Source organism: Salvelinus sp. IW2-2015, linkage group LG23 (genome assembly GCF_002910315.2).
Source record: "Salvelinus sp. IW2-2015 linkage group LG23, ASM291031v2, whole genome shotgun sequence".
Lineage (NCBI taxonomy): Eukaryota > Metazoa > Chordata > Actinopteri > Salmoniformes > Salmonidae > Salvelinus > Salvelinus sp. IW2-2015.
This window is the reverse complement of record NC_036863.1, coordinates 6,590,899-6,618,095: the sequence shown is the minus strand read 5'-3', so window position 1 is coordinate 6,618,095 and position 27,197 is coordinate 6,590,899. Positions and strand designations below refer to the sequence as shown.

General features: G+C 41.9%; 1 protein-coding gene across 1 annotated transcript in view; it reads left to right on the top strand.

The window, feature by feature from the left end:
* Positions 1 to 27,197, top strand: part of LOC111950477 (follistatin-related protein 4-like) — a 158,841-nt gene that overhangs the window by 111,239 nt on the left and 20,405 nt on the right. The window contains exons 5-7 of the mRNA XM_070434293.1: positions 10,183 to 10,349; positions 22,510 to 22,630; positions 25,720 to 25,881. Coding sequence (XP_070290394.1) covers positions 10,183 to 10,349; positions 22,510 to 22,630; positions 25,720 to 25,881 — 450 coding nt within the window. The remainder of the gene's footprint in view (positions 1 to 10,182; positions 10,350 to 22,509; positions 22,631 to 25,719; positions 25,882 to 27,197) is intronic.

The following is a 27,197-nucleotide window of genomic DNA, read 5'->3' as shown; positions in this document are numbered from 1 at the left end:
GCATTGTCACATCAGGTGGCTTATCCATTGAACAAGTGTCATCCTACAAATACCTAGTTATATGGTTGTATGACAAGTTGTCCTTTAAAGTTCATATGGATAATCTTGTGAGGAAGCTTAAATTGAAATGGKTTTTTTTATTTTTGTAATAAGGCTTGCTTCCTGCTTATGGCTAGAAAGAAGCTTGATCATGCCACTTTTCTCTCTGTAATTGATTATGGTGACTTGTTGTATATGCATGCAGCCTCCTCCGTCTTACAGAGACTGGGCTCCTTGTGTTTTATTACAAATGCCAAGTCACTCAACCACCATTGCACCTTGTACCAAATGGTAGGTTGGACCGCACTTTATATGCGCAGAAAGCGATATTTGTATGTGTTCATGTACAAAGCCCTTTTGGATGAACTCCCTCTTTACCTCTGTAGTACCCGGTCTGCAAGGTGGTTGCTACTTAAGTTAAAGTCCCCAGGACATTCACAGTATTACGCATGACTGCCTTCTCATCTTGTGCAGCAGAGGCATGGAATAGTCTACAATCCATGCTTCATCTAGATATGTTAGTGCCACTGAATTTAAAATATTGATGGAAGACTTACATTTGTTGTATGTTTTAATTCTGTAATGTATTGATTGTTACTGCCTTTTTGGCCAGATCTCCTTGAAAAAGAGACTCTGGGTCTCAATGGGCTTTTCCTGGTTAAATACAGCTTAAATAAAATACAATGACGCTACAAGCTTGGCACACCTGTATTTGGGGAGTTTGCCCCGTTCTTCTCTGCAGATCCTCTCAAGCTCTGTCAGGTTGGATAGGGAGGATCGCTGCAAAGCTATTTTCGGGTTCATAAATGCCTGATTGGTGGAATGTTGCAAAGATGGTTCTCCTTCTGGAAGGTTCTCCAATCTCCACAGAGGAACTCTGGAGCGCAGTCTGGGTGACCTTCGGGGCTCTTGGTCACATCCCTGACCAAAGCTCTTCTCCCCGATTGCTCAGTTTGACCAGGCGGCCAGCTATAGGAAGAGTCTTGTTGGTTCCAAACTTCCTTCACTTAAAAATGATGGAGGCCACTGTGTTCTTGGGGACCTTCAATGCTGCAGAAATGTTTTGGTACCCTTCCCCAGATCTGTGCCTCGACACAAATCTGTCTCGGAGCTCTACGGACAATTTCTTCAACGTTATGGCTTGGTTTTTGCTCTGACATGCATTGTCAACTGTGGGACCTTATATAGACAGGTGTATGCCTTTTCAAACCATGTCCAATCAATTGAGTTTACCACATGTGGACTACAATCAAGTTGTAGAAACATCTCAAGGATGATTAATGGAAACAGGAGGCACCTGAGCTCAATTTCGAGTCTCATAGCAAAGGGTCTGTATACTTACGGAAATAATGTATTTCTGTTTTAAATTTTTAATACTATTGCAAACATTTTCTAAAAACCTGTTTTCATTTTGTCATTATGGGGTATTGTGTGTAGATTGATGTTTTCGCCTTGTCATTATGGTGCATTCGGACTCCTTGACTTTTTCCACAAATGTTCCTGATTCTAAAAAGGACTAAAACAGGGTTTTTTCATCATCAATCTACACACAATATCATGACAAAGCGAAACAGGTTTTTAGAAATGTTTTACATATTTACATAAGTATTGTCTCTGTTTCACAAACTGATGGAAAACGTGGATGCCAAATTGCATATCTGAACATTTTGTATCCCATTTTATATATTTTTCCTTGAACTCTAGTGAGAGCATCCAAAGTGAGAGATCAGTACTTGTTACCTTTTTTCCATAGCACCATGCTATTATCCATTTAGGTACCGATTTACAAGGAAATGTCTGCAAAAACAGGCTTGTTTTATTAATAAGCCAATAAGCAGGCTAGGAGTGATGTAGTAGGTAATTGATCTTGCATTGACCTCCTGTGCCTACTTACAGAGCTCACTGAGAGATGGGTTCTGCCCATAGAGATTGAAAGAGGTCTCATCTTCGTATCCATGCAATTAGGACTGTGACCTCATGGGCGGCTCCATTGAGGCTTTCTCCATTTTAAAGTGGTCAATTTTCTTCTTCTTTTGTGTTTAAAAAAAAGTGTAAAGCTGATATTGGCGATTTACCGCAACCTGCAGTGCTGGAGTGCTGAACCGAATATTGTGTCATTTTATTGTGGCGACTTGATAGCGGTGTTGAAGCCATATTACTCTATTTGAAGAAGAAGACAATGCTCTGATCATTTGCTGATTGCTTCCAAACCATAGGAATCAGCACCCCGTTGACTACTTTAAAATGGTGGAAGCCCTCAATGGCAATGTCCATGCTAAAACGAGGTATATCCAAGTTGAGTCCTCTATACATCTCTATGGTCCTGCCCAATCAATGACATCTTTCCTTATTTATAAACTTTGAAACATTGTTTAACAACCCAATGTGATTGTTCTCATCATCCACCCTAGGTTTCTCTCCTATTCTTAGTGATTATAACAAGCCTCATTCTCCTTGTAGTTCAGGGCTCCCAGGGAGCTGCAGTCAGTCTCTCCACCTTGGCTTTGTTAGAGGAAAAGCCACTGGGGAACATTTACAGAGAAAGTGACACAGAGAGAGAGCGAGAGAGACAGCGAAAGAGGGAGAGAAAGACAGAGGGACAGAGAGGAGAATAGGGAATGAGAGAGAGAAGTAGAAAAAGAGTGAGACAGAAGAGGTATAGAGCAAGAGGCAGTAGGGCATTCATCTGTACCTGTGGAGAAGATTAAGGGTCTGGATTGTGTGTGATTAATGAGTGGGCTGCTGATTGCTCATCTTCACATTCCCTCCAGGAATTACCAGCACACTCGCCAACTGACACATTCAGATCCCTCAAATTGAAAAGAGAGATAGAATGAAAGAGAGAACTAAAGAAAGACAGAGATAATGCATTATTCCAATGGTAATAGCCTCAGGTTTTGCTGTAAACTTTTTATTCACATAACATTTCAACTACAGCAGAAAGCATTACAATAAAATGTGGAGAAAGCTTTGTACTGGGTCCCATTGGGTTGCAAGATACCACTTACACATTAATTTAATGTTTCATCATTACATGTCATGATCGTTTGTAGAAACAGACCAAGGCGCAGCGTGATTACAGTTCCACATAATTATTTAATAGTGAAACTTAACAAAAACAATAAACAATAAATGAACAACGAACCGTGACTACAGAGGTGCTACATACGTCTCCTCAAAATACAAAATTCAACATCCCACAAAACACAGGTGGAAAAAAGGCTACCTAAAAATGATCCCCAATTAGAGACAACGATTACCAGCTGCCTCTAATTGGGAACCATATCAAGCACACCAACATAGAAATATGAAATCTAGAACGCCACATAGAAATTATAAACTAGAACACCACATAGAAATAATAGACTAGAACACCCCAGTCACGCCCTGACCTACTATACCATAGAGAAACAATGGCTCTCTATGGTCAGGGGGTGCATTACAACATCATAGTCATAACGTTCTTGAAAACCTTTCATTTACAGTACCAGTCAAAAGTTTGGACACACCTACTCAGTCAAGGGTTTTTCTTTATTTTTACAATTTTCTACATTGCAGAATAATAGTGAAGACATCAAAACTATGAAATAACACATATGGAATCATGTACAGTAGTAACCAAAAAAGTGTTAAACAAATCAAAATATATTTTATATTTGAGATTCTTCAAAGTAGCCACCCTTTGCCTTGATGACAGCTTTGCACAATCTTGGCATTCTCTCAAAGGACACCAATAATAAGAAGAGACATATCAAACACATTCCTTTTAAGCCAAGGTGTTGATAATCTTAAGAAACAATGAATGCTGATACATGTTTCCGTGCTCTAAGCTTCTGTGCCTTGTGCCTTATTAGTTGTCGAATTGAATTGCACATGTGATACGTAGGATGAAGAGCTTAGGTACTTAACTATATGTGTATACAAATAAAAAATATGCAAAATACTTTCCCAGGTGAATGCCGCTAGTTGAGGATGCTAATGAAAATATGCAGAGTATAGAGAGCATGTTTAATACTGTAGTATTTCAGTTATTGTTGCATGAGAGACAGCACTCCCCATCCATTTGTATACAACTATTTACTTTGTTAACCAAACACATTCCTTAGAAGAAAAGTGAATGATATTGGCAGTGCTTAGTCCGTCTTGCAATATGGTCCAGTTATGTTGTCAAACATTATTGCCTAGTATTGAGCATTTTTGGAAGAACGTGTCAGGGAGAAAGAGAGAGAGAGGGGGGGAGATAGACTGAATGAGAGACAGTTGAGGAAAGACAGGGAGAGAGATACAGTATATCCTATGCTCCAGCCTCTTAGCCTGTGCCAATCTCTCTAAGTGGAAGTGTCAGGGTGCCTAAACCACAACACTGAAAACTTAATCACAGCGCATCAGAGAGCTAGGGAGGTGGAGCTGAGGAGACCAATCAAACATTTACGGCAAATTTTTACTGAGTCTAATGCTCCCCTCTCGACTCTCATTACTGTGTATCGCTGCCTCGCCGACAGCCCTGCTCTCTTCTCCCCGTTTTGTTTCCAGGGATGTCTTATTTAGGCACACAAGGGCCTGGGTAATAGAGGAGGAAAGTGACGAGGTTTCTGGGAAACAGTCAGAGGCCCCCATTAGTTTTTCCCTGGGAGAACTCATTCGTGCTTTGCATTTCAAATTCTGTGTGTTTTTTTGCAGCAGAGGCCAGACACGAGCATCCTCCCTGTAGGCTACCGCGGCCGCTAGCAGTTACCACTGATGGATCAATAGTTTAGGAATCACAGGAAAGTCAATTACACAGGCTATTTTTGGGTAGTATAAAAAGCCTAGGAGTCATTAAGGAGATAATGTCATGTCAACCTTATCCAGCAGGGAGAGCAATGCAGGCATGGCCAGTGGATATGCAATTTGTCTGCCTTTGTCACACGAGCATGCTCCTCTTGAGCAGAGGAGGCTGTTGACTGTGTAGTCGTCTGGTAAACAATGGGACGGAGAGAGGCCTCTCTTCAGGGAACCTCAATCTCCAAAGCTGGAGTCAAAATCGCCACGTGGCGTCAGGATTTATTTCACATCGAATTGCTCAGAGCCAACAAAAGATGAAACTACCGCCATTCCAACATGGAGGAAATTGTTAGGTAGGTGTTTTTTTGTGTGTGCTTTTGTGCCAGACAAAAGAGTATACCACAAAACAGTTGGAAGGAAAAGTATAGTATAGGGTGACCTTGTCTGACATTTTCTAGATGCAGTGGGTTTGAAAAGTTGTCAGGTTGACTATGCCATATCAATACGATAACGTCCATCTTAGTGCACTCTTCATTTTAAATGTGATTCAGCATATAAGTGTCAAAGTGTATATATCCTGTAAATAGCCAAATATGCCTTGGTTTTAGCAATAAAGAAGCAATTTTATCAACTTTCATTCCAAGAGTTGATGATTTCCTCTCAATTTTACTTTTGCTTTTGGTTTGGCAACATCTCTCAAGACCCTGTAAACCAGGACAGGCAACTAGATTCAGCCGCAGGCCGATGTTTGTCGGAGGAAATGGTCGGAGGTAGGGTTGCAAAGCAAGGGTATATAAACTACCAGAATTTTGGTAGGATTTTATGTACTCTRTCACAAGACATCTAGTGGCCATTTTGGGTACTTCAGATTTGTACAAGCATCTGTAATTATCTCTGGTCCTCTGTGTGGCATTATTACATGTAAAATATATGAAATAATTAAATAAAAAAAGTGAATGACAAAGCTGTAAAACATCCTATACATAAACCATCAACTTAGTGAATACCATTGGTATTTAATATGAGGTTTTCAGCATGAAATAAAACATGTTTTACACACTTTTAATATTTTACTATGTCAGTACGTATTTGTTGTCAATGTTTTGCAGTCAAACTGGTGGCAGTTGTGAAAAATGTCAGCAGTTGGAAGAGTTATTATTTAGGCCATTTTTCCTGAACCATATGGTCTATGTACTATAAACTCATGGACAATATGGATAATATATATTTTTAAAAACTAATACTATATACAGGGATGAAAGTAGATTTAATTTATTACCGGTGTCCCAAGTTCTGCACAAATATTTTTTTAAATACTAAATTACAAAAATGACAAGGTAGCCTACTCTGCTGACTCTGACAAACAGATCAATAAAACAATGTAGTCTGGTCCGTATAATCGGCGTATGAAAAGGTGGGACACAAATACAATATGACGTCCATCTAACCTGGGGGAGGAAATTAGTGTTCAAAAACCAACGAAAGTGTCACTGACCCAATGATGACGACAGTGAATATGCACCTCACTGGGGATATGGCCGATGTTCTACATCAGAAATCATGATTTGGCCACAGAGGATCATTGGCTTCTTACTCACTGGGGATATGGCCGATGTTCTACGCTGGTGCTAATAAGATAGGCTACTGTTTGCTTAATTAAGTTAAGCATTTTAACCAAACGACAGATTGGAGTCTTTTCACTGTCATCTCTTTACAGCAATAGCGATTGGCTTTCCAAACAGATTTTCCGCAATTGTATTTTTAAATGTTGCGATACGCCTGGCTGGGTCTCTCTGATTTTCACGGACAGTCGCAACTCAACAATCATCTATTTGGTATTTGCAGCACGCTCTGCGCAAATTGTGGGCCTTTCCGACTGTGGGGATAGGCAATGCAATTTAAACAACCCACAGCTTCTTTTTTTAAGAAGCCGATGATCCTCTGTGGCCAAATCATGATTTCTGATGTAGTAGCCTATTTTGTATGCTTTTATTTATTTCTGTATAGACAGGAGTAAGCTAATTAGAGTATTGGCAATTTAATCAAATTTACTTTAGGGAAAGCTTCCCCTAGCCTTATGGACACGCCACCTATGCCTTCTAATGTGGCATAAACACAACCAGTCCTGATGTTTTCATCATCCGGTACGCTACCCGCACACATTCATCCACTCACAAAATCATTTCAGCATCCAAACCCCAACAGTGGACTGTGCACCGGCAATTTGATGATTAGAAAGAGACATATGTTACGAAACACCTACATGTATTGTAATGACGTTCTGCGATTGTCATTAGGTTTACACGTGTAGCCTGAATTGATGCATCCACTGTTGTCCAAGCACGCCTTGGTATCGGCCACTCATCACTGCCTTGTCCACAAGCATCTCGGCCACTCATCTCCGCCTGTACAAAATGTAAGTGTACTCATCAAACCACAATGCAATTTGTAGCATATACCACCTGGTGTCCTGTCAATTCGTACACGTTTCATGTGTCTGACATGCAGTAATGTTAAGTAATGGTGTAGTAACCTATAGGTTTTTGGGGCATGTTGTATTAATTGTGATAAGCTCATGTTTTACCGGTACGGCATTCCCCCACTATTTATTTTGCTGGGACGCCGTACCGGACCATACCGCCTTACTTTCACCCCTGACTATATATTACTGAATTTAAAAAAAGTTATTAAAGTATAAATTACCAAGCTTATGATAGATTGCCATAGAAGCTATTCAAGTATAAATGACCAAATTTATGATAGATTTCCATAGAGTTTCTGTTAATTACCAAAATTACTGAAGATTCTGGTAACTGTAGTAAACTACTGGTAGCTTTGCAACCCTAGTGGTGGGGGCGGAATATAAGGGTAATAATTTGTTCATTGCACATTCACTACAACTAAGCCCCAAAAGAGATTATATTTGAAAATAACAATCATTATACCTTGATTACATTGAGACACGATCATGTACATTTTTTTGTTTGTGAGAATACTTGGGAACACATTTCCTGAATTAAATTAATTTTAGCTTTTTTCCTGGTGATTTTACAGTATTTTGTGACCCCTGCTATAAACCAACATGTCCCTTTCTATTAATTTATTCTATACTCATATGCTGTACAACATATGAGGAAAAAGGGAAACTGGCTACTCAGCCATCTGCACAAATCTTTCTGTATATCATTGAGATATCAGTAACATGACAATGTGCAGTGTGCATGACAGACCAGGTGTAGTGAGCAATAGGCTTCCCAGATGTCAAATCAATGTACTCTGCCCTCTGCATCGGCCTGACTCTCACAGCCCACCCTGCCGCCCCAATCACTGCTGAGTAGATTAAACCCTACCTAAAAGTGGAAAGGTATCATACCAATGGCATAGTTAAGGTTGACAGGAAGACAGAGACGACAGGTACGAGCCACAGGATCACCTATGAAGGTATTTGGTATGACACACTTTCAGACCTGCTCTCCTAATCACAGTAATCTTATAAGTAACCCTGTTTACTTTACTATAATGTCATAAAGAGCTTTTTTTGTTTTTTAACTGAATGAAGGATCAGCACGCAATGTAACAATCTAAGTAGTTATTGATATCATTAGATGACAACAGTATGGCGGAAGTTCAGCATAACAGCGTGATTGAAATTTAAAGGCAACGTTCCCATGTTAGCAGACACTGTATTCACGGTAAACTCTGCATACTGTATGTCGGCTCAATTGGAAATTACCTTTGCATTTCTATCGCGCAATCTGTAATGCTTCAGTGATACGGATTGAGTAGAGCCCTAAATTCTTCTCTCTCCTTGTTTCAATAACATTGGGTTTGGACGTAATGTGCTCTCTGTATTCAGAACCTGTTGAATTCTGTTTGCGTAAGCCTTCATAAAGGTGCATCAGAACATATTGAATTAATTCTCTGAGAAAAGCATTCTGGAAGATTTGTCACAAGTAGGTTCCAGTCATGGGTTGTGTTGTCATGTAGGTTATGTTGTAGCAGGTTGTGTTGTCATGTTTTCCTGTTATGTTGTTGTCTCTCTTTATGTAATGTTGTGTCTCTCTTGTTGTGTCTCTCTATATTTATATAGTTTTTGTTGTTGTTATTTTTAATCCCAGCCCCCGTYCCCKMMRRSKAARMMMWWRAMRWGATYWTRTYTSAAWRTAAYMAWSRTWWWAYSWTKRTTAYWTTSARAYAWRATCWYKTYWWKKKYTTMSYYKKMGGGRACGGGGGCTGGGATTAAAAATAACAACAACAAAAACTATATAAATATAGAGAGACACAACAAGAGAGACACAACATTACATAAAGAGAGACAACAACATAACAGGAAAACATGACAACACAACCTGCTACAACATAGGTCTTTTACCTTTTGGTAGGCCGTCATTGTAAATAAGAGTTTGTTCTTTAACTGACTTGCCTAGTTAAATAAAGGTTAAATAAAAATTTATAAAAAAATTGTCTAGCAGAGCAGTTTTTTGGCCAAGCTACTTACCGGTAGTCCTTCTAAACGCAAGGTATTATATCCTGAAATTTAACTAGGGGGATTGTGAGTCAACTAGTTGAAGCAACATTGTGTGTTTCCAACATATTGAAATATGTCAGACATATTTATTTTTATCTCGTAAAAATCACGATTGGATTCACCAAAATATTACCATCATATTCACCATTGGATTCACCAAAATATTACCATCAGAATCACTATTGGATTCACCAAAATATTACCATCAGATTCACCATTGGATTCACCAAAATATTACCATCAGAATCATCATTGGATTCACCAAAATATTACCATTGGATTCACCTTAAGATTCACCAAAATATTACCATTGGATTCACCAAAATATTACCATTGGATTCACTGTAGGGAAGGTATAAACCAGCCCAGCAAGAGAGGAATGCCCATTGTAATTTCATATACACAGGGGAAGAGAGCTAACTGTTTCCATCCAATCCAATTCAGAGTGGGAAGGGAACATGGATTTGCTCAGGAGTTCATCCATGGTTGGCTCCATTTATATTTCTGTCTGGTGTCTGGGAATCTTTATTTATTGAACAGGTTATTTGTATTTGTATTTATTATGGATCCCATTAGCTGCCACATTAGCTGCCGCCATGCGCTTGCATGCGTTACTTGATGTGGAATAGGTTGGAGGGTTCATTCAAGGTAATTGGAGAATCCAGTGGGTTCTGGTAGTCTTTAATAGTTGATTCTAAGATTTGTATTTGATCATGTATATGTTTTTGCTGTTTGTTCTTTGTAAATCTCTCTCTCTCTCTCTCTCTCTCTCTCTCTCTCTCTCTCTCTCTCTCTCTATATATATATATATATATATATATATATATATATATATATATATCCACCTACAGAGGTTGTTCAGTTGAGCCTGGCTGAGGACCAGAGAATGAGCATCTCCACGGTAACGGTAGGCCTCAGCACCGTGCTGTCCTGTGCCATCCAGGGGACGCTGCGGCCACCAATCATCTGGAAGAGGAATGGGATAATACTCAACTTCCTGGACCTGGAGGATATCAATGTGAGTCCTGGGCAAGAGCAAATGGCTCTTGAGGGTGTAAAGCTTTGCTTTGTAAAATCTTGATGTTAAATGGTTCCTCACCCTGAAAAGAATCATGGCCCAGCAGAAAATGCTGAACATACCCTTTAAGTTGTAAAACTACATATCATGTTTTGACATGAATAAAGTCATGCTACTATGAGCTTATCTGCTCATGCTAACCCTACAAAATATGGTTGTGATTAACACAAGCAGAGGCCTCCACCCCAAAACTGCAGATGTGAGTTTGGGTAACCCTTTTTACCATCTTTACATTTAATGGGGCTTTTCAAGGTGAAACACTGAACAAGTGTCCAACATTGTGAACTTTGATGTGTGGTGTTTTTAGAAACACTGCTTTTAAGACATTTATAATTGGGCCTTTGATTAATATTTGATAATCCTCAGAACATGTCTCAGCAGGGGCTCTTCACATTGGTTACATTTTTTTAATCAATAACGTTAGATAAAGGTTCACAGAAAAKAAGTAAGAAATGCTAATTCCCATTAACCCAATTTATGCATCTTCTTCTCCCAGCCTGTTTAAAAAACAAAACAAGCAGGCCTGTGTTTTTCCTCTTGCTTTGAATCATTGGTTCTAATTGTAAATAATGTAACGATTTGGGTCTCAGGAGCTCTGCCAGGTGTCTTGCTGATCTCAAAGAGCACAAACCATATTAAAATGTTTTTTTTTGCAAATCCCAACATGGCAATGCATGGGAATTGGGCTTGGCTGCATGTGGTTAATGAACTATAGAGCGGCCGCGGCGGCGGTGGCGGTGCGCTGTCTAGTTCAACTGCACAGCTGACAGCGTGGGACTGTGTTTATCCATCCACCAGCTAATTAGAATTCTCTAATTGAATGTTAATGAATTGGCCAGAGAGCCAATAAACAATGACATGCACGACAACTGGCATGTGCTTAGGCGGGGTCGCGCTGAGGACAAGGAAGTGGGAGAAAACAAGGTCCTCTGTGTAACATGAGACTACTACTGTTTCCATGGAGTTAGGTTATGCCGTGATAAATAGTGTGTGAAGACAATTACAATTGTCACTAATGAATAATTATAAATAATAACTTTTACGAACATGAAGGTGTGCACGATAAGAAATGTGCCATTCAGCATAATGTGTTTCCATGTAATCCTTAGGCAGTGTTACGCTCTTTTAATGCTTAGAGTCTGCATGGGAGGTGTTGCCTGCTATTGTGTAATACCACTGCATCTCAATGAAGAACAAAGAATAGAAAGCATACTGATCGAAGGCCTCGTGTGTGATTTGTCACTGTGACATGGTGAGGTTGGACCCAGGTGCAGAGAAGAGACCAGACGAGGAATCAGCGGTTAAGGATAAACATAATACTTTACTGAGAAACGGTAACAGAAGGACCACAGTAACACTGGGAAAACAACAAAACTAAGTCTCAAAAACTCACTCAGGAGACAAACRCACACGGTGCATAATTCAAGCTTCAGCAAAGGACAACAGAAAACACACCTCTTTTAAAAGGGAAATCATAATGAGTAAATAGGACACACCTGAGTGTCGTTAATGTTTCTAGGACGGTCTCTGCCACCCTCATTTAGCTGTGATTCAAACTCCGTCCAGAAAGGTTCTGACATTATGACACATTTAGCTGTGATTCAAACTCCGTCCAGAAAGGTTCTGACATTATGGGACACATTAGCTGTGATTCAAACTCCTCCAGAAAGTTTCTGACATTTAGACACATTTGCTGTGATTTCAAAACGTCCGTCCAGAAAGGTTCTGACATTAGGATCACATTTAGCTGTTGATTCAAACCTCGTCCAGAAAGGTTCTGACATATGACACATTTAGCTGTTGATCCAAACTCCGTCCAGAAAGGTTCTGACATTATGACACATTTAGCTGTGATTCAAACTCCGTCCAGAAAGGTTCTGACATTATGACACATTTAGCTAGTTGTGGAAATTTGCCTTAGCTGGAATCAGACCCATTTGCTACAACGTAAAGGTAGAATTACTCTCTCTATCTCTGTCTCTATCTCTCTCTCCCTCTCTCACATTTTACATATTGAATTGGGAACTTTTCTTCAAAGTAATTGTGTTGTGTTTTGGAGAGATCAAGTCTGTTACCCTCTAATTTTATTGTGGGCGGCATTACATGTACTACTGAGAAAGAAAACAATGTTTCATAGTTCCAGACCACCCTTTACTGAACCACAGGAAGAGATATACAGCTTGATTATTCTAAGGAAATTATTCAATGAAAATAAAGGTCCCACTTTATATGACGTTCGTCTTCAAAAAGCCTTCATAATGCCTTCATAAGCACTACATAAATGTGTTACAGAGCATATATGACCGTATGTCATGCTTTATAAAGGGTTTATAAATGTGACATAACCCAGTATGTCAAATATGATATAAACATGTTCCTTTATAAAGGGTGACATGTTGTCGTGAAGAATGGCATACGCTGTAAAGTGAAGTCATGGTAGTCACATTACCTCTAATCTCGTTCCCAGACACTTCTGGTGGACCAACACATCAAACTTGGCCTTCATTAGTTAGGGTTAGGTTAAAAATAACATTTTAACAAGATACATTGTGGAAATGTGCAGGGATAATTATGACTTTTTGACTGTGTTAAGTTGTGACGATGACAAATAGTTCACTCAGTAAGGTCACTCCTATATAATTCTACGATCATTCCCACTATGGCCAACTTTGAATGATTATATGTGCTGTGTGAGCAATAGCCTGGGAACGACGTGACACCAAGAAACACTTACACCCAACCTAAAGAARTTGAATGTGTCTTTCTTCTGGAACCTAGTTACACAAATACGCTCACAACAAAAACTAGCCATACCTTGCTGTACTGGGCCCAGTCACATCTTTGACACATTCACCCACTCCCCTGTTGAAAGATCAGCCACGAAACGTTGGCACCATTGTAACAGGTTGTAATCAAGCCCTGGTCTCCAGCATGGGAACAGAAGAGGAATACCTGATGTGGTAGTCTCAGGTTGGACTACTCCAAAACATCTTGGTTCTGACACACACACACGCACGCACGCACGCACGCACGCACGCACGCACGCACACACACACACACACACACACACACACACACACATATGCACATCAACCAATTTAAGTACCTCTCACACCCTACAGTAACCTGTAGTTCATGAGAGAACCTTCATAACTCATAGTGTCCTGTAATACTTCGTTTGAAGTGAGACACCTTCGGTCATTCATAACCCATCCATAAAGACTATATCACATTATGCTGTACTTAATTGAAAGTCAGACACCTTTGGTAATTTTATAACACATACATAAATGCCTTATATCAAATGGCACTGTACTTACTATAAAGTCAGAAACCTTTGGTCATTCATAACACACAAAGGCTTAATGAGGTAAACACAAATGTATTACAACTTAGGGAATTATCACTAACAGCTCAAACAAATACATTTTTATTTGTACATTAAAAAAACTACAAATACATTAAGTTTCAAAAAGTCCAGCAATGCAATTACATTGAACATTACACAGGGCTGTGAATAGTGTAGCTTGTCTCTGAGCTGGCAGACAAATGGATCTTGCCTCTCTTCCTGATGGAGATACTGCATGTTGGTAACAACAAAGAAAGTTAGGAAATGCCTTTGTTAAACCATCTGGATAAGGGCATTTATGTGCTGCGGCTTCCTTCATGATCTGGCCTCTGTAAATTGGTATAGAATCATCTTGAGCCCCTCTGTCGAAGACGCTTGGACCTTCTTTTTTTATATTTTCAGTGGTGTCGTTAATAAACACACCCCCATAAAGAAAATTTGAATTAAAAACAGGTTCAGCCCCTGGTTCGACCGTGATCTGGCAGAGTTACTCCACCTCAAGAATTCCATTTGGCAAATCGCTCGGCACACGCATACTCAGGCTGACCGGCTCTCATTCAGGCAAATTAGAAATAAGTACACTCAGGCTATACAGAAGGCCAAATTTAATTACTTTAAGGAGCAGTTCTCTCTCTGTGGGTCTAACCCAAGAAGTTCTGGAAAACGGTTAAAGACCTGGAGAACAAACCCTCCTCCTCACAGCTGCCCATGTCCCTTAATGTTGATGATGTGGTTGTTACTGACAAGGAGCACATGGCTGAGCTCTTTAATCACAACTTCATTAAGTCACGATTCCTATTTGACTCTGCCATGCCTCATTGCCCGTCCAACATTTCCTCATCTTCCACCCTTCTAATGCAACTAGCCCTGATGCTCCTCCCTATTTTTCCTCTGCCACGCTACTTGCTACACGCTTTCTTGTTAACAAACTATCGTTTTGGCAAGTCGGTTAGGACATCTACTTTGTGCATGACAAGTAATTTTTCCAACAATTGTTTACAGACAGATTATTTCACTTATAATTCACTGTATCACAATTCCAGTGGGTCAGAAGTTTACACACACTAAGTTGACTGTGCCTTTAAACAGCTTGGAAAATTCCAGAAAATTATGTCATGGCTTTAGAAGCTTCTGATCAGGCTGAATTACATGCATTTGAGTCAATTAGAGGTGTACCTGTGGATGTATTTCAAGGCCTACCTTCAAACTCAGTGCCTCTTTGCTTGACATCATGGGAAATCAAAAGAAATCAGCCAAGACCTCAGAATTGTAGATCTCACAAGTCTGGTTCGTCCTTGGGAGCAATTCCAAACGCCTGAAGGTACCACGTTCATCTGTACAAACAAACAAATATAAAACACCATGGACCATGCAGCCATCATACCACTCAGCAAGGAGACACGTCTGTCTCCTAGAGATGAACGTACTTTGGTGCCAAAAGTGCAAATCAATCCCCAGAACAACAGCAATTAGGACCTTTGTAGAAGATGCGGAGGGAAACAGGTACAAAGTATCTAGTATCCACAGTAAAACGAGTTCTATTTGACATAACTGAAGGCCGCTTACCAAAAGGAAGGCACTGCCTCCAAAACCGCCATTAAAAAAGCCGACAAGGTTGCAACTGCAAATTGGGACAAAATATCTTACCTTTTTGGAGAAAATATCCCTGGTCTGATGAACAAAAATAGAACGGCTTGGCCATAATGACCATGCGTTATGTTTGGAAGAAAAACGGGGGACCTTGCAAGCCGAAGAACACCAGATGCCCAACCATGAAGCACGGGATGCAGCATCATGTTGTGGGGTGCTTTGATACAGGAGGACTAGTGCACTTCACAAAATAGATGGCATCTAATGAGGTTAGGAAAATTAATGTGGATATATTGAAGCAACATCTCAAGACATCCAGCAGGAAGTTGAAAGCGTTGGTCGCAAATGGGTCTTCCGAATGGACAATCACCACAAGCATACGGTTCCAAAGTTGTGGCAAATGGCTAAGGACAACAAGTCAAGGTGATTGGCGTGGCCATCACAAAGCCCTGACCCAAATCTATAGAAAAATATGTGAGGAACTGAAAAAGCGTGTGCGAGCAAGGAGGCCTACAAATCTGACTCAGTACACCCAGCCTCTCAGGAGGAATGGGCCAAAAATTCACCCAACTTATTGTGGGAAGCTTGTGAAGCTACTGAAATGTTTGACCCTAAGCTTAACACATTTAAAGGCAATGCCTACCAAATACTAATTTGAGTGTATGTTAAACTTCTGACCCATGGAATGTGATGAATTAAATTAAAGCTGAAATAAATCATTATCTCTAATATTATTCTGACATTTCACATTCTAAAAATAAAGTGGTGACCCTAACTGACCTAAGACAGTGAACTAAAAAAATTCAAATGTCAGAATTGTGAAACTGAGTTTGAATGTATTTGGCTAGGTGGTAGTAAACTTCCGACTTCAACTGCGAAGTGTACAGCACTCCACTGTATTCAATCAGTTTTTTTTAACCAATAACAAATTTCCCTTTATTGAAGGTACGTCATTTAAAAAATATTATTTTACCCTTTTTCATGCGTATCGAATGGTCGAGTAGTTACTGTCTTGTTCATCGCTGCCAACTCCTACAGACATCGGGAGAGGCGAAGGTCGAGAGCCATGCGTCCTCCGAAACACAACCCAACCAAGGCGCACTGCTTCTTGACACAATGCACATCCAACCCGGAAGCCAGCCGCACCAATGTGTCGGAGGAAACACCATACACCTAGCGACCTGGTCAGCATGCACTGCGTCCAGCCCGCCACATGAGTCACTAGTGCACTATGAGACTATGCTGGCCAAACCCTCCCTAACAACGCTGGGTCAATTGTGCGTCGCCCCATGAGCCTCCCAGTCGCGGCCGGCTGCGGCAGATCCTGGGCTTGAACACAGAATCTCTGGTGGCACAGCTAGCACTGTGATGCAGTGACTTAGACCACTGTGCCACCCGGGAGACGCATGAGGTCCGTAATTTGAGTCACAACATGTTGACACTAAGAAAATAAATAGAAATGTATGATCCAGCTGTGTGGTGCCCACCGAAGCCTCCCTCCCTGACCATGTGCTTTCGCTCTCCAAGGCTGACGTGGGGAAAACTCTCAAAAGAGTGAATATTGACAAAGCTGACCAGCCGGCGGGCGTCTTCTCAAACATCTTAAACCTCTACGTAGTCCCCACTTGTTTCAAGGTGACTACCATTGTTCCAGTGTCCAAGAAAACCAAGGTGACATGAAGTGTTTTGAGAGGCTTGCCACTTCAAGGCCAGCATGCCAGGCACACTGGACCCCCAGATGCCATTTCCATCGCTATTCACAAGTCCCTAACACATCTGAACACGAGGAACACCTATGTGTTAATTGACTACAGTTTAGCATTCAACACAATTGTACCCTCCAAGCTCGTCAACAAGCTCAGAGCCCTGTGTCTGGAACCTACCCTCTGCCACTGGATCCTGGACTTCCTGATGAGCAGACCACAGGCTGTAAGGATTGGCAACAACACCTCCTCTTTACTGACTCAACCCATGGGCCATCCAGGGCTGTGTTCTCAGCCCTCTGCTGTACTCCCTGTTCACCCACGACTGTGTAGCTTTGCACAAGACCAACTCCATCATCAGGTTTGCTGACGACACCACAACTGTAGGCCTGATAACCAAAAAAGATGAGTCAGCTTATAGGTAGGAGGTAAGTCGACGGGCATTATGGTGCCAGGACAACAACCTCTCCCTCAACATCAGCAAAACAAAGGAGTTGATTGTTGACTTCAGTTAGCAGAGGAGGGAACATGCCTTGATCCACATCAACAGGACTGCAGTAGAGATAGTCAGCAGTGTTACGTTCCTCGGCGTCCACATCACCGAGGACTTGACGTGGACAAACAACACCACCACTCTTGTCAAGAGGGCGCAACAGCGTCTCTACTTCCTAAGGCAGTTGAAGAAATGCGGCATGCCATCCCGGGTCCTCTCCAAATACTACAGCTGGACCATCGACAATATCCTGACCAGTTGCATCACAACCTGGTACAGGAATTGCTCCATCCACGACCAAAAGGCCCACCATCAAGGACCCCACACACCCCAGCAATGAGCTGTTCATTCCCTTACCATCAGGTTAACGGTATCGGAGCATGAGGTCTGATACCAACAGGCTTAGAGACCATTTCTATCTACAAGCCATCAGACTGCTGAACACTTGAACTGGACTTACCACCTATGCTGACTCTCTGCACTCACGCACGCACGCACGCACACACGCACACACACACCAACACACATTCACGCTACATGTTGCAACTGCTGCTACCAGACTCTTATTTACTATTGCTAATACTCCACAATTTAAATGATTGTCACCCAATAGCTCCTTCCCCAAAACACGTGTAAATATTGGACTATAAATTGTGCCTTCCTGTATTATAATAAATGCTAATGTAACGATCTTCGTTGGGAGAAAGAGAGGAGGACCAAAATGCAGCGTGGTACGTATCCATAATGTCTTTTAATGAGAATGAATACGACAAAATACAAAACTAACAAAGTGAAACAAAATGAAAACCGAAACAGTCCCGAATGGTGAAAACACTGAAACGGAAAATAACCACCCACAAAACAAAATAGAAAACAAGCTCCCTAAATATGGTTCCCAATCAGAGACAACGACTAACACCTGCCTCTGATTGAGAACCATATCAGGCCAAACGAAAAACCCAACATAGAAAAACAAAACATAGATAACCCACCCAACTCACGCCCTGACCACACTAAAACAAAGAAATAACAAAAGAACTAGGGTCAGAACGTGACAGCGAACATGTTTATTCTATTCTACTGTCATTTACTTTATGTTCGTATTCTTATCTGTATTATTTCTTATTGTTGTTGCATTGCCTTTCATTGGACGGTGTGTAACATGTGTATCCTTTACATACTACTAATCGAACTTGAAAGCTGTACATGATTTTCAGTATTTCTTGTTTAACCTTTCTAGCCCAGGGGTTCCGCTAGCGGAACACCCACAACATTCCGCTGAAAAGGCAGCGCGCAAAATTCAAAAATATTTTTTTGAAATATGTAACTTTCACACATTAACAAGTCCAATASAGCAAATGAAAGATAAACATCTTGTTAATCTAGCCATCGTGTCCGATTTTTTAAATGCTTTACAGCGAAAACACAACATATATTTATGTTAGATCACCACCAAATCCAAAAAACACACAGCCATTTTTCCCAGCCAAAGATAGTCACACAAAAGCAGAAATAGAAATAAAATGAATCACTAACCTTTGATAATCTTCATCAGATGACACTCATAGGACATCATGTTACACAATACATTTATGTTTTGTTCGATAATGTGCATATTTATATCCACAAATCTCGGTTTACATTGGCGCCATGTTCAGAAATGCCTCCAAAATATCCGGAGTAATTACAGAGAGCCACGTCAAATAACAGAAATACTCATCATAAACTTTGATGAAAGATACATGTTTTACATATAATTAAAGATACACTGGTTCTTAATGCAACCGCTGTGTCAGATCTTTTTTTAACTTTAGGAAAAAGCATACCATGCAATAATCTGAGACGCCGCTCAGAAATACAGAACATTCTCCGCCATGTTGGAGTCAACAGAAATACGAAATTACATCATAAATATTCCCTTACCTTTGATGATCTTTCATCAGAATGCAGTGCCAGGAATCCTAGTCCACAATAAATCGTTGTTTTGTTTTGATAATGCTCCATTACTAGTGTCCAATTAGCTACTTTTGCTAGCACTTTTAGTTCACATGTCCAAACGCTGGCGCCGGTCCAGGCGAACTCGGACGAAAACTTCAAAAAGTTATATTCCAGGTCGAATAAACTGGTCAAATTAAGTAGAGAATCAATCTTCAGGATGTTGTTATCATATATATCCAATAACGTTCCAACCGGAGCATTTCTTCATGTCTGTATAAGTAATGGAACACATGGCCAAATCATGACTAGCGCGCGTGACCAGGAACTAGCATTCTGCCAGACCACTGACTCAAATAGCTGCCATCCGGCCCCACATCACACTAAAACAGGGGTCGGGAACCTTTTTGACTAAGAGAGCCATGAAAGCAAAAAATTTGGAAATTTATTTCAGTGAGAGCCATATAATATATTTTATTTCTTTCAGGCAAGCCGCAAAACGGCTAAGCACCTTCCCTCTTGACAACCAACGCACAACCAACGCACATTGCTGTGCAAAAGCAGACCAGGATAGTTATTTCCAACTTCATCCAGCAGTGTTTTAAACTGGCGATCATTTAAGGCTCGAGCAACAATAAAGTTGATCACACGAATGACCAGCGACATCACTTCCCCAAACTGCCTGTCACACATCTGAGCACAAAGTGCCTCCTGGTGTAGAATGCAATGGAAACTTAGGATGGGTCTATTTTCATGTTCACTGAGAAGCGCCACAAATCCTTTTTTATTCCCCACCATACACGGAGCACCATCAGTACACACTGAGAGAAGTTTATCCATAGGTCAAATTTTTTCTTGAGCAAACTCCATGAAAGACTTAAATAAATCCTCACCTCTTGTGGACCCTTTTAATGGCAGAACTGCAAGACTTTCTTCGCGCAGTGTGTCACCAACAGCATATCTTGCAATCACGCTGAACTGCGACAAATGGCTCACGTCTGTTGACTCATCCAAAGCCAGGGAAAAGAACGGCGCTGCATTTATGTCCTTCACTTGCGTTTCCTCCACTTTGTTTGCCATCACGATGGTACGATCATGAACAGTTCTTGCCGACAGAGGCATGTCTTGTATCCGTTTAATTATCTTGTCTTTGTTCAGAAGATCATCAAAAAGTTCATTGGCTACATCCAGCATGAACGTTTTAGCATACTCGCCATCTGTGAATGGTTTTCCGTTCCTCGCTATTGCTAAAGATCCAGCAAAGCTAGCGGAATTATAGTCACCTTGCCGGGTCCATACGYGGAGTTGCTGCTGGCTAGCTTGCACCCTGCTCAGTAGCTCTTGGCATGCTTTCTTTCTGCTGTCTCCCGYAGGGTATTTTGATGCAAAGGTAGCATGGCGCGTGTCGAAGTGCCGCTTTACATTCGACCGTTTCATCGATGTAATTTTGTCATTGCAAATTAGACACACCGCAGAACCTGCTCTCTCCACAAAGGCGAATTCTTCGGTCCATTCGTCCTGAAATGTACGATACTCGTCACCTTTTTTTCTTTTCGCCATCTTCTTCGTCGAAGGGTTAGCTTTGAGCTAATGACCGAGCAGACTGATTCAAAAGGAGGCGTTTACCTGTTTTACCTAGCAACGGCCAACGTAGGCCAGTATCATTTAATTAAAATATCTGCGAGCCAGATGCAATCATCAAAAGAGCCACACCTGGCTCGGGAGCCATAGGTTCCCGACCCCTGCACTAGAGGCTTCATTCCACGTTCTACAGACTGTTGAAGGCGTAGGTGGAAGGCGTAGTGGAAGGCGTAGGAAGTGCAAACAGATCCATATATTACAGGGAATTGAATAGGTGATGACTTTAACATCGACCCTTCTCAGAATTCTCACTTCCTGTTTGGAAGTTTGCCTGCCATATGAGTTCTGTTATACTCACAGACATAATTCAAACAGTTTTAGAAACTTCAGCGTGTTTTCTATCCAATAGTAATAATAATATGCATATATTAGCATCTGGGACAGAGTAGGAGGCAGTTCACTATGGGCACGCGATTCATCCATCCAAAGTGAAAATGCTGCCCCCTATCCCAAACAGGTTTTAATCATATAAACCTGTACTGGAACTAAATAAGAAGAATCAGCGCAACATAGTTAAGTTGATCTCTTATAGGGATAGACGCTGTAGGATAGATTTTCCTGGGGGGCCCCTCTGGCTGCACATTTAGTTTTTTGCCCTAGCACGTCACAGCTGATTCAAATAGTCAAAACTTGGTTGGTTATTTGAATCAGCTGTGTAATGCTGGGGCAAAAACCATAACGTGTACCCAGGGGGGGCCCAGGATCGAGTTTGGGAAACCCTGCTGTACAGTAATTAATCTCTAAAGCAGTGTCTACTGTTTTCATATGTTCCGTAAAGCCTTTCTAATGTCCGTCCTAAGTATTTCCTCTTCAGTACCTTTCCTCACCTTAAAGCATAGAGACCATTATGTCCTCATCCACTCCCATCTCGTTAGTCTAATGAGAAACAGTAGCTTCTTAAAGCACGTAGTGGGACGATCGCTTGCGGCAATAAACTCCAAGTCTTTAGTCTCTGTTTAGGGAGAGATGTGTTTGGTTATTAAGGTAGCTAACTCCACACATCTGCACACTGTCAGTCCGCCACATACTGGGACACCACTGTTTAGTGTCTTAATCCTCCTTAAGCCTCGCTGAAACCCCAAGTGAGTTGTGCATCCTGAAAAACAACAACTGGCTCCATTAATCACTCTAATGTTCTTTGTATTTTTAACCCTTCCTATTTATCAGACTGATTGAGCGTGACGACAGGGCTCCAATCCCCATGCCCGTCCCAACATCTAGGGACCACGTTGATTCATGGTCTATATGCTTCTCATCACTCCATGGTCCCCTGTTGTGTGCCCTGCCTCCCTTACCTTCCCTCCTTTACTCCTCCCTTACCTCACATCCTTCCCCTCCCTTCTTCCTTCCCTCACCATTCTCCACTGCCACCTTCCTCTTCCCCAATAGGACTTTGGTGAYGACGGCTCCCTCTACATCACCAAGGTGACAACCATCCATATGGGGAACTACAGCTGTCATGCGTATGGATATGAAGAACTCTGCCAGACCCATGTACTGCAGGTGAATGGTTAGTAATGGCATATACTTGACATTTCATGGTCATTTGATGGCATGTGTTCACCAGAATTTTGACCTGACTAAATGTGTTACAGTTGCAGTGCAATCATCGCTGCGTTCAATGTTAAATTCCTGTTTTTTGTTGTTGGTTTTTGAATAGATGACAAATAGTTTTAATAGATAAATAGTTTGAATAGATAACAAATCATTTGAATACAGGTAGATAACAAGTAGTTTTAATAGATAACAAATAGTTTGAATAGATAACAAATAGTTTGAATAGATAACAAATAGTTTGAACAAATAGTTTGAATAGATAACAAATGTCATTGAACAAATAGTTTGCAAATAGATAAACAAATAGTTTGAACAAATAGTTTGAAATAGATACAAATAGTTTGAATAGATAACAAATAGTTTGAATAGATAAACAAATAGTTTTGAACAAATAGTTTGAATAAATAACAAATAGTTGAACAAATAGTTTTACTATATGATAAAACAAATAGTTGAATAGATAACAAATAGTTGTTGAACAAATGAGAATTTGCCATTTGAGACAAAAAGATACTGCTTTCTTCGGATGAAGGACCTTCCAGGTCAGGGGACTGGAAATTCCAGTGTCTCAACCCGCGTGTCTCAACCGCCTGTCTCACCCCTGTCTGCCAGGTATCCCTGTCAATCAACCCCGTCTCACCCTGACTCAATACCGCTGTCTATAACCCCGTCTCAACCTCCGTGTAGCTCAACACCCCTGTCTCAGAATCCTGTGCTCAAATCCTGTCTCAAAACCCTGTCTCAACCCTGTCTCGCATCCCTGTCTCGAACCCCTGGTCTCAACCAACGGCCCTGTCTCCGAGATCCCTGTCTTTAACCACCTGTCTGCACGCCCTGTCTCAACCCCAGTATCTCAATTTGAACAGGGGATTTGCGGACAGTGGAGTTCGTGCAGGAAGGTTCGAGCACAGGTGGTTGACACATGGGACTTATGAAACACGGCCTTTGTGCATAACCCAGGCGAGAGTTGGCGCCCTGTCTCATCTAAATGACCGATCTCCCAAAGCGGGCCCTGTCTCAAACCCCTGTGTGAGCACCCAAGGTCAATTCCCGTTGTCGTTAAACGCCCTGTACTCCCACCAACCAAACGCGTGTCTCAACCCGCTTGCTGCTACAACCCACAGGTGTCGAAAATCATGAAGTCCTGATGCAACACGCAGCCTTCCTTAGTGCATCCAAAGCCGCTCGTGTCGCTCAAATTTCCTGTCAATTGAAACCCCTGTCCTCAAGCCCCTGTGCTCGAGATAATCCTGTCTCAACCCCTGTACTAACACCCTGGTGCTCAAACAACCCCGTTGGTGTTGTCTCAAACCCGCGATTTGTGTAGACTCAACACCTGCTGTCTCAATCCCCTGTCTCAAGGTTCCGAACGCACATGTTCTCAACACCCCGGTATTGAGATGGAGGTTGAGTAGCTTCGTCGGACCGCTTTCGAGACTGGGTGTTCGGACGCTCTCGATGTGTCTCGGGCGATCGCCATTGTGATCGGACCGCAGGAGTGTCATGCAATATCCCTGGGGTCTTCGAGGAAAGATTTGACCTGTCTCAACCCCGTGATCCGATGTCTCAGAATCCTTCATGCAACCGACCTGAGAGTCTCGAACGCCCTGGGGTTGAGACGATCACCCCTCTTGTGCGTCAACCCCTGGTCGTTGAGGCGTCCTCGAACCCCGTGGTGTGGGCTGGTCGAACCCCTGTGCTCAACCCTTAAACGCGAGACCGGCGGCGTCTCCGCAGGAGTAGATCACCGGGCGTCGACCGGGGTGTGCAAGTCAAAGAATCGCGCGAACGACCAGCGGCGTTCGTCAAACGCCCCCGCGTTCTTCAACCCCAGGAGCGGACTACGCTCAACCCCGATCTCTAATCCCCGTCTCAATCCCCGTGCTCAACCCCGTCTCAGACCCACCCCGTGCTCGAAGCCTCGATCCAGCTCGAACAAAATCCCGTTGTCTCAATCCCTGTCTCAATCCCTGTCTCAACCCCTGTCTCAATCCCTGTCTCAATCCCTGTCTCAACCCCTGTCTCAATCCCTGTCTCAATCCCTGTCTCAACCCCTGTCTCAACCCCTGTCTCAATCCCTGTCCCAACCCCTGTCTCAAATCCTGTCTCAACCCCTGTCTCAACCCCTGTCTCAAATCCTGTCTCAGACTCTCTTGGCAGCAACAGTGTCCCAATCACAAAACATGGCATTGTTTTCAACATGTCCCACATATTATCATAGAAAGCAAATCAAGTCTATACCCATGGTGTTTTACTCACCCTACTCAGATGATTCCACCCTGAGCATGTACAGTGTTATATCTACAGTACATCAAATAGCCAGCAGGAATCAGCTCAGAGGGGCTGGCTGCAGGCACTTAGCAAAACACACTGCTCTACAAAATCATTCCCATAAGTCTTTTTTTGCTGAGACTACGTGTGATTGCCGGGCCTTCCTCTTCATTGAGGACCTTGGGAGTGCCGTCTGTACTGTATCAAATCAAAGATAACAATCTCAATTTCCCGAGCATTATTTCATTTTGCTCGCACAGATATGCACAGACAAAAATAGCCTGAAATGATTTTCAATTAACAAGGATTATAGGCGTGATTGTGTGTTGTAAGGCAGGATTTAGGCTAATTGCAAAACGATACAGCTGCATCTGAGACATTCAGTTGAAGAGGGAGGGAAATGTTTGCTTCCTGGAAGGCAGGTTATCTTCGAAGACAATTACCATGTGTTTGTGTTTGGATATGAAGTGTTTCACCTGTAAATAATGACTGGGGCTGCTCAACAAAGTGGATTTTCTTGCCTCTCCTATATTGTGTGTGCCTTCAGATTCACCTTCTTAACTTCCTTCAATAGTGGTCTTATTTGGTGTTATAAACATTTGCGCTGGACTCTGTTGTAACGCAGTGCCTGTAGCTATGTGTGATTTTGTGTGGTACTGGTGTGAAATGAAAGCCTTTCTGCCTGCTGTGCCTGTGTAATTATACCTCTCTGACTCCACTCTATTGTGGCTATGTTTGTCTCTTTGTGTGTGTGTGTGTCTATGTATTCAGTTCCCCCAGTGATCCTGGTCTACCCAGAGACGCAGGCCCAGGAGCCTGGTGTGTCTGCCAGTCTGCACTGCCACGCCGACGGCATCCCAGACCCTAAGATTCTGTGGCTGAAGAACGGCATGGACCTGCAGCCCAGACCCTCCAAACAGCTCTCCCTCATCGGTAAGGCACCAGGCTACTCCTGCCCACACTCATAAGACTGTATGTGTTCTAAATTGCACCCTATTCCCTATWTAGTGCATTACTTTTGACAAGGGCCCATAGGCAATATATAGGAAATAGAGTGCCATTTGGGACGCACACTGTTATTACCATCACAGCGACTCCTGTTTAGCAGACACACCATTATGAAGGGAACCATGGAGGTGTTGCTATACTACGGGCTTATTCTGTGTCACACCCTCCTGTGTTGCCAAATCCAAGTTTAGGGTCACCGTTTTGATTATTGTTATTTTGCCAGCCACTGATTTTAGAAGAGTAAATATCCAATCCAAGCCTTTGAAGAACATGATAAAGAAAAGATAGAACAACCGTGTGTGAAAATGAATTATACAGCAGCCAGCCATGTGAGAGAGTTGAACGGGAATTTCAATTTCCGAGGGGACACAAGAGAGTGTCTTTTATGGAGTAACCCTCATTAGATAGCAGTTTACAGGCTGTGTGTGGATCATTACCTGTGGTAATAGCCTGTTATCAGACTTCAGATTCAGCTGAAACAAGGGAGGTTCTGCAAGGTTCATATATACATTAACATCCTGCAATCCAGCTTCACAGATCTGCCAACTGTCACTCTCACAGCCCAGTTTAGACTTGGCAGATCCGTGGAGCTGGATTCCAGGATGTTCATTTAATTGCTATTTGGGGTAGATCTGAAAATACCCTTATATCTAGTAAATGTTTAACAGGGTGCTCAAACATAAGAGTCTACAGAATGAAGCCGTTTTCCAGAGTTATACTCTTAGCTTATTTGGCAGAATATTTGAACATTGGATCAGTATATAGGTATTCCAACTCAGAATTAGATTAGTTTCCCCTCTGGAACTAAGGCTAATGTTGGTCTTGTGGAGCTCACGAATCCTGCCAGGATGAAGGGGAGGCTACAGTACTCACTGATGTTACCAGGATGAGGGGGAGGCTACAGTACTCACTGATGTTCCACTGAGCTCTGCTCGGAATGAGTTTTTGACACCTTTTATAGGGAAAGTAAAACAACTGAATGCATCTTTCCTGCATTTAAACCCAAACCTTAATCAGAGAAGTGCAGGGGGCTGCCATAATCAACATCCACGTCATAGGATCCCGGGAACAGTGGGTTAACTGCCTTGCCAAGGGAAAAACAACCAGATTTTGAACCTTGTCAGCTCCGGGATCAATACAACAACCTTCCCGCTTATGGCTCAACGCTCTAACTACTAGCTACAATGGAGTGTTCAATAAGCTCAACTATTAGGGAAAAGTGCTTGTCCAAAAGTCGAACT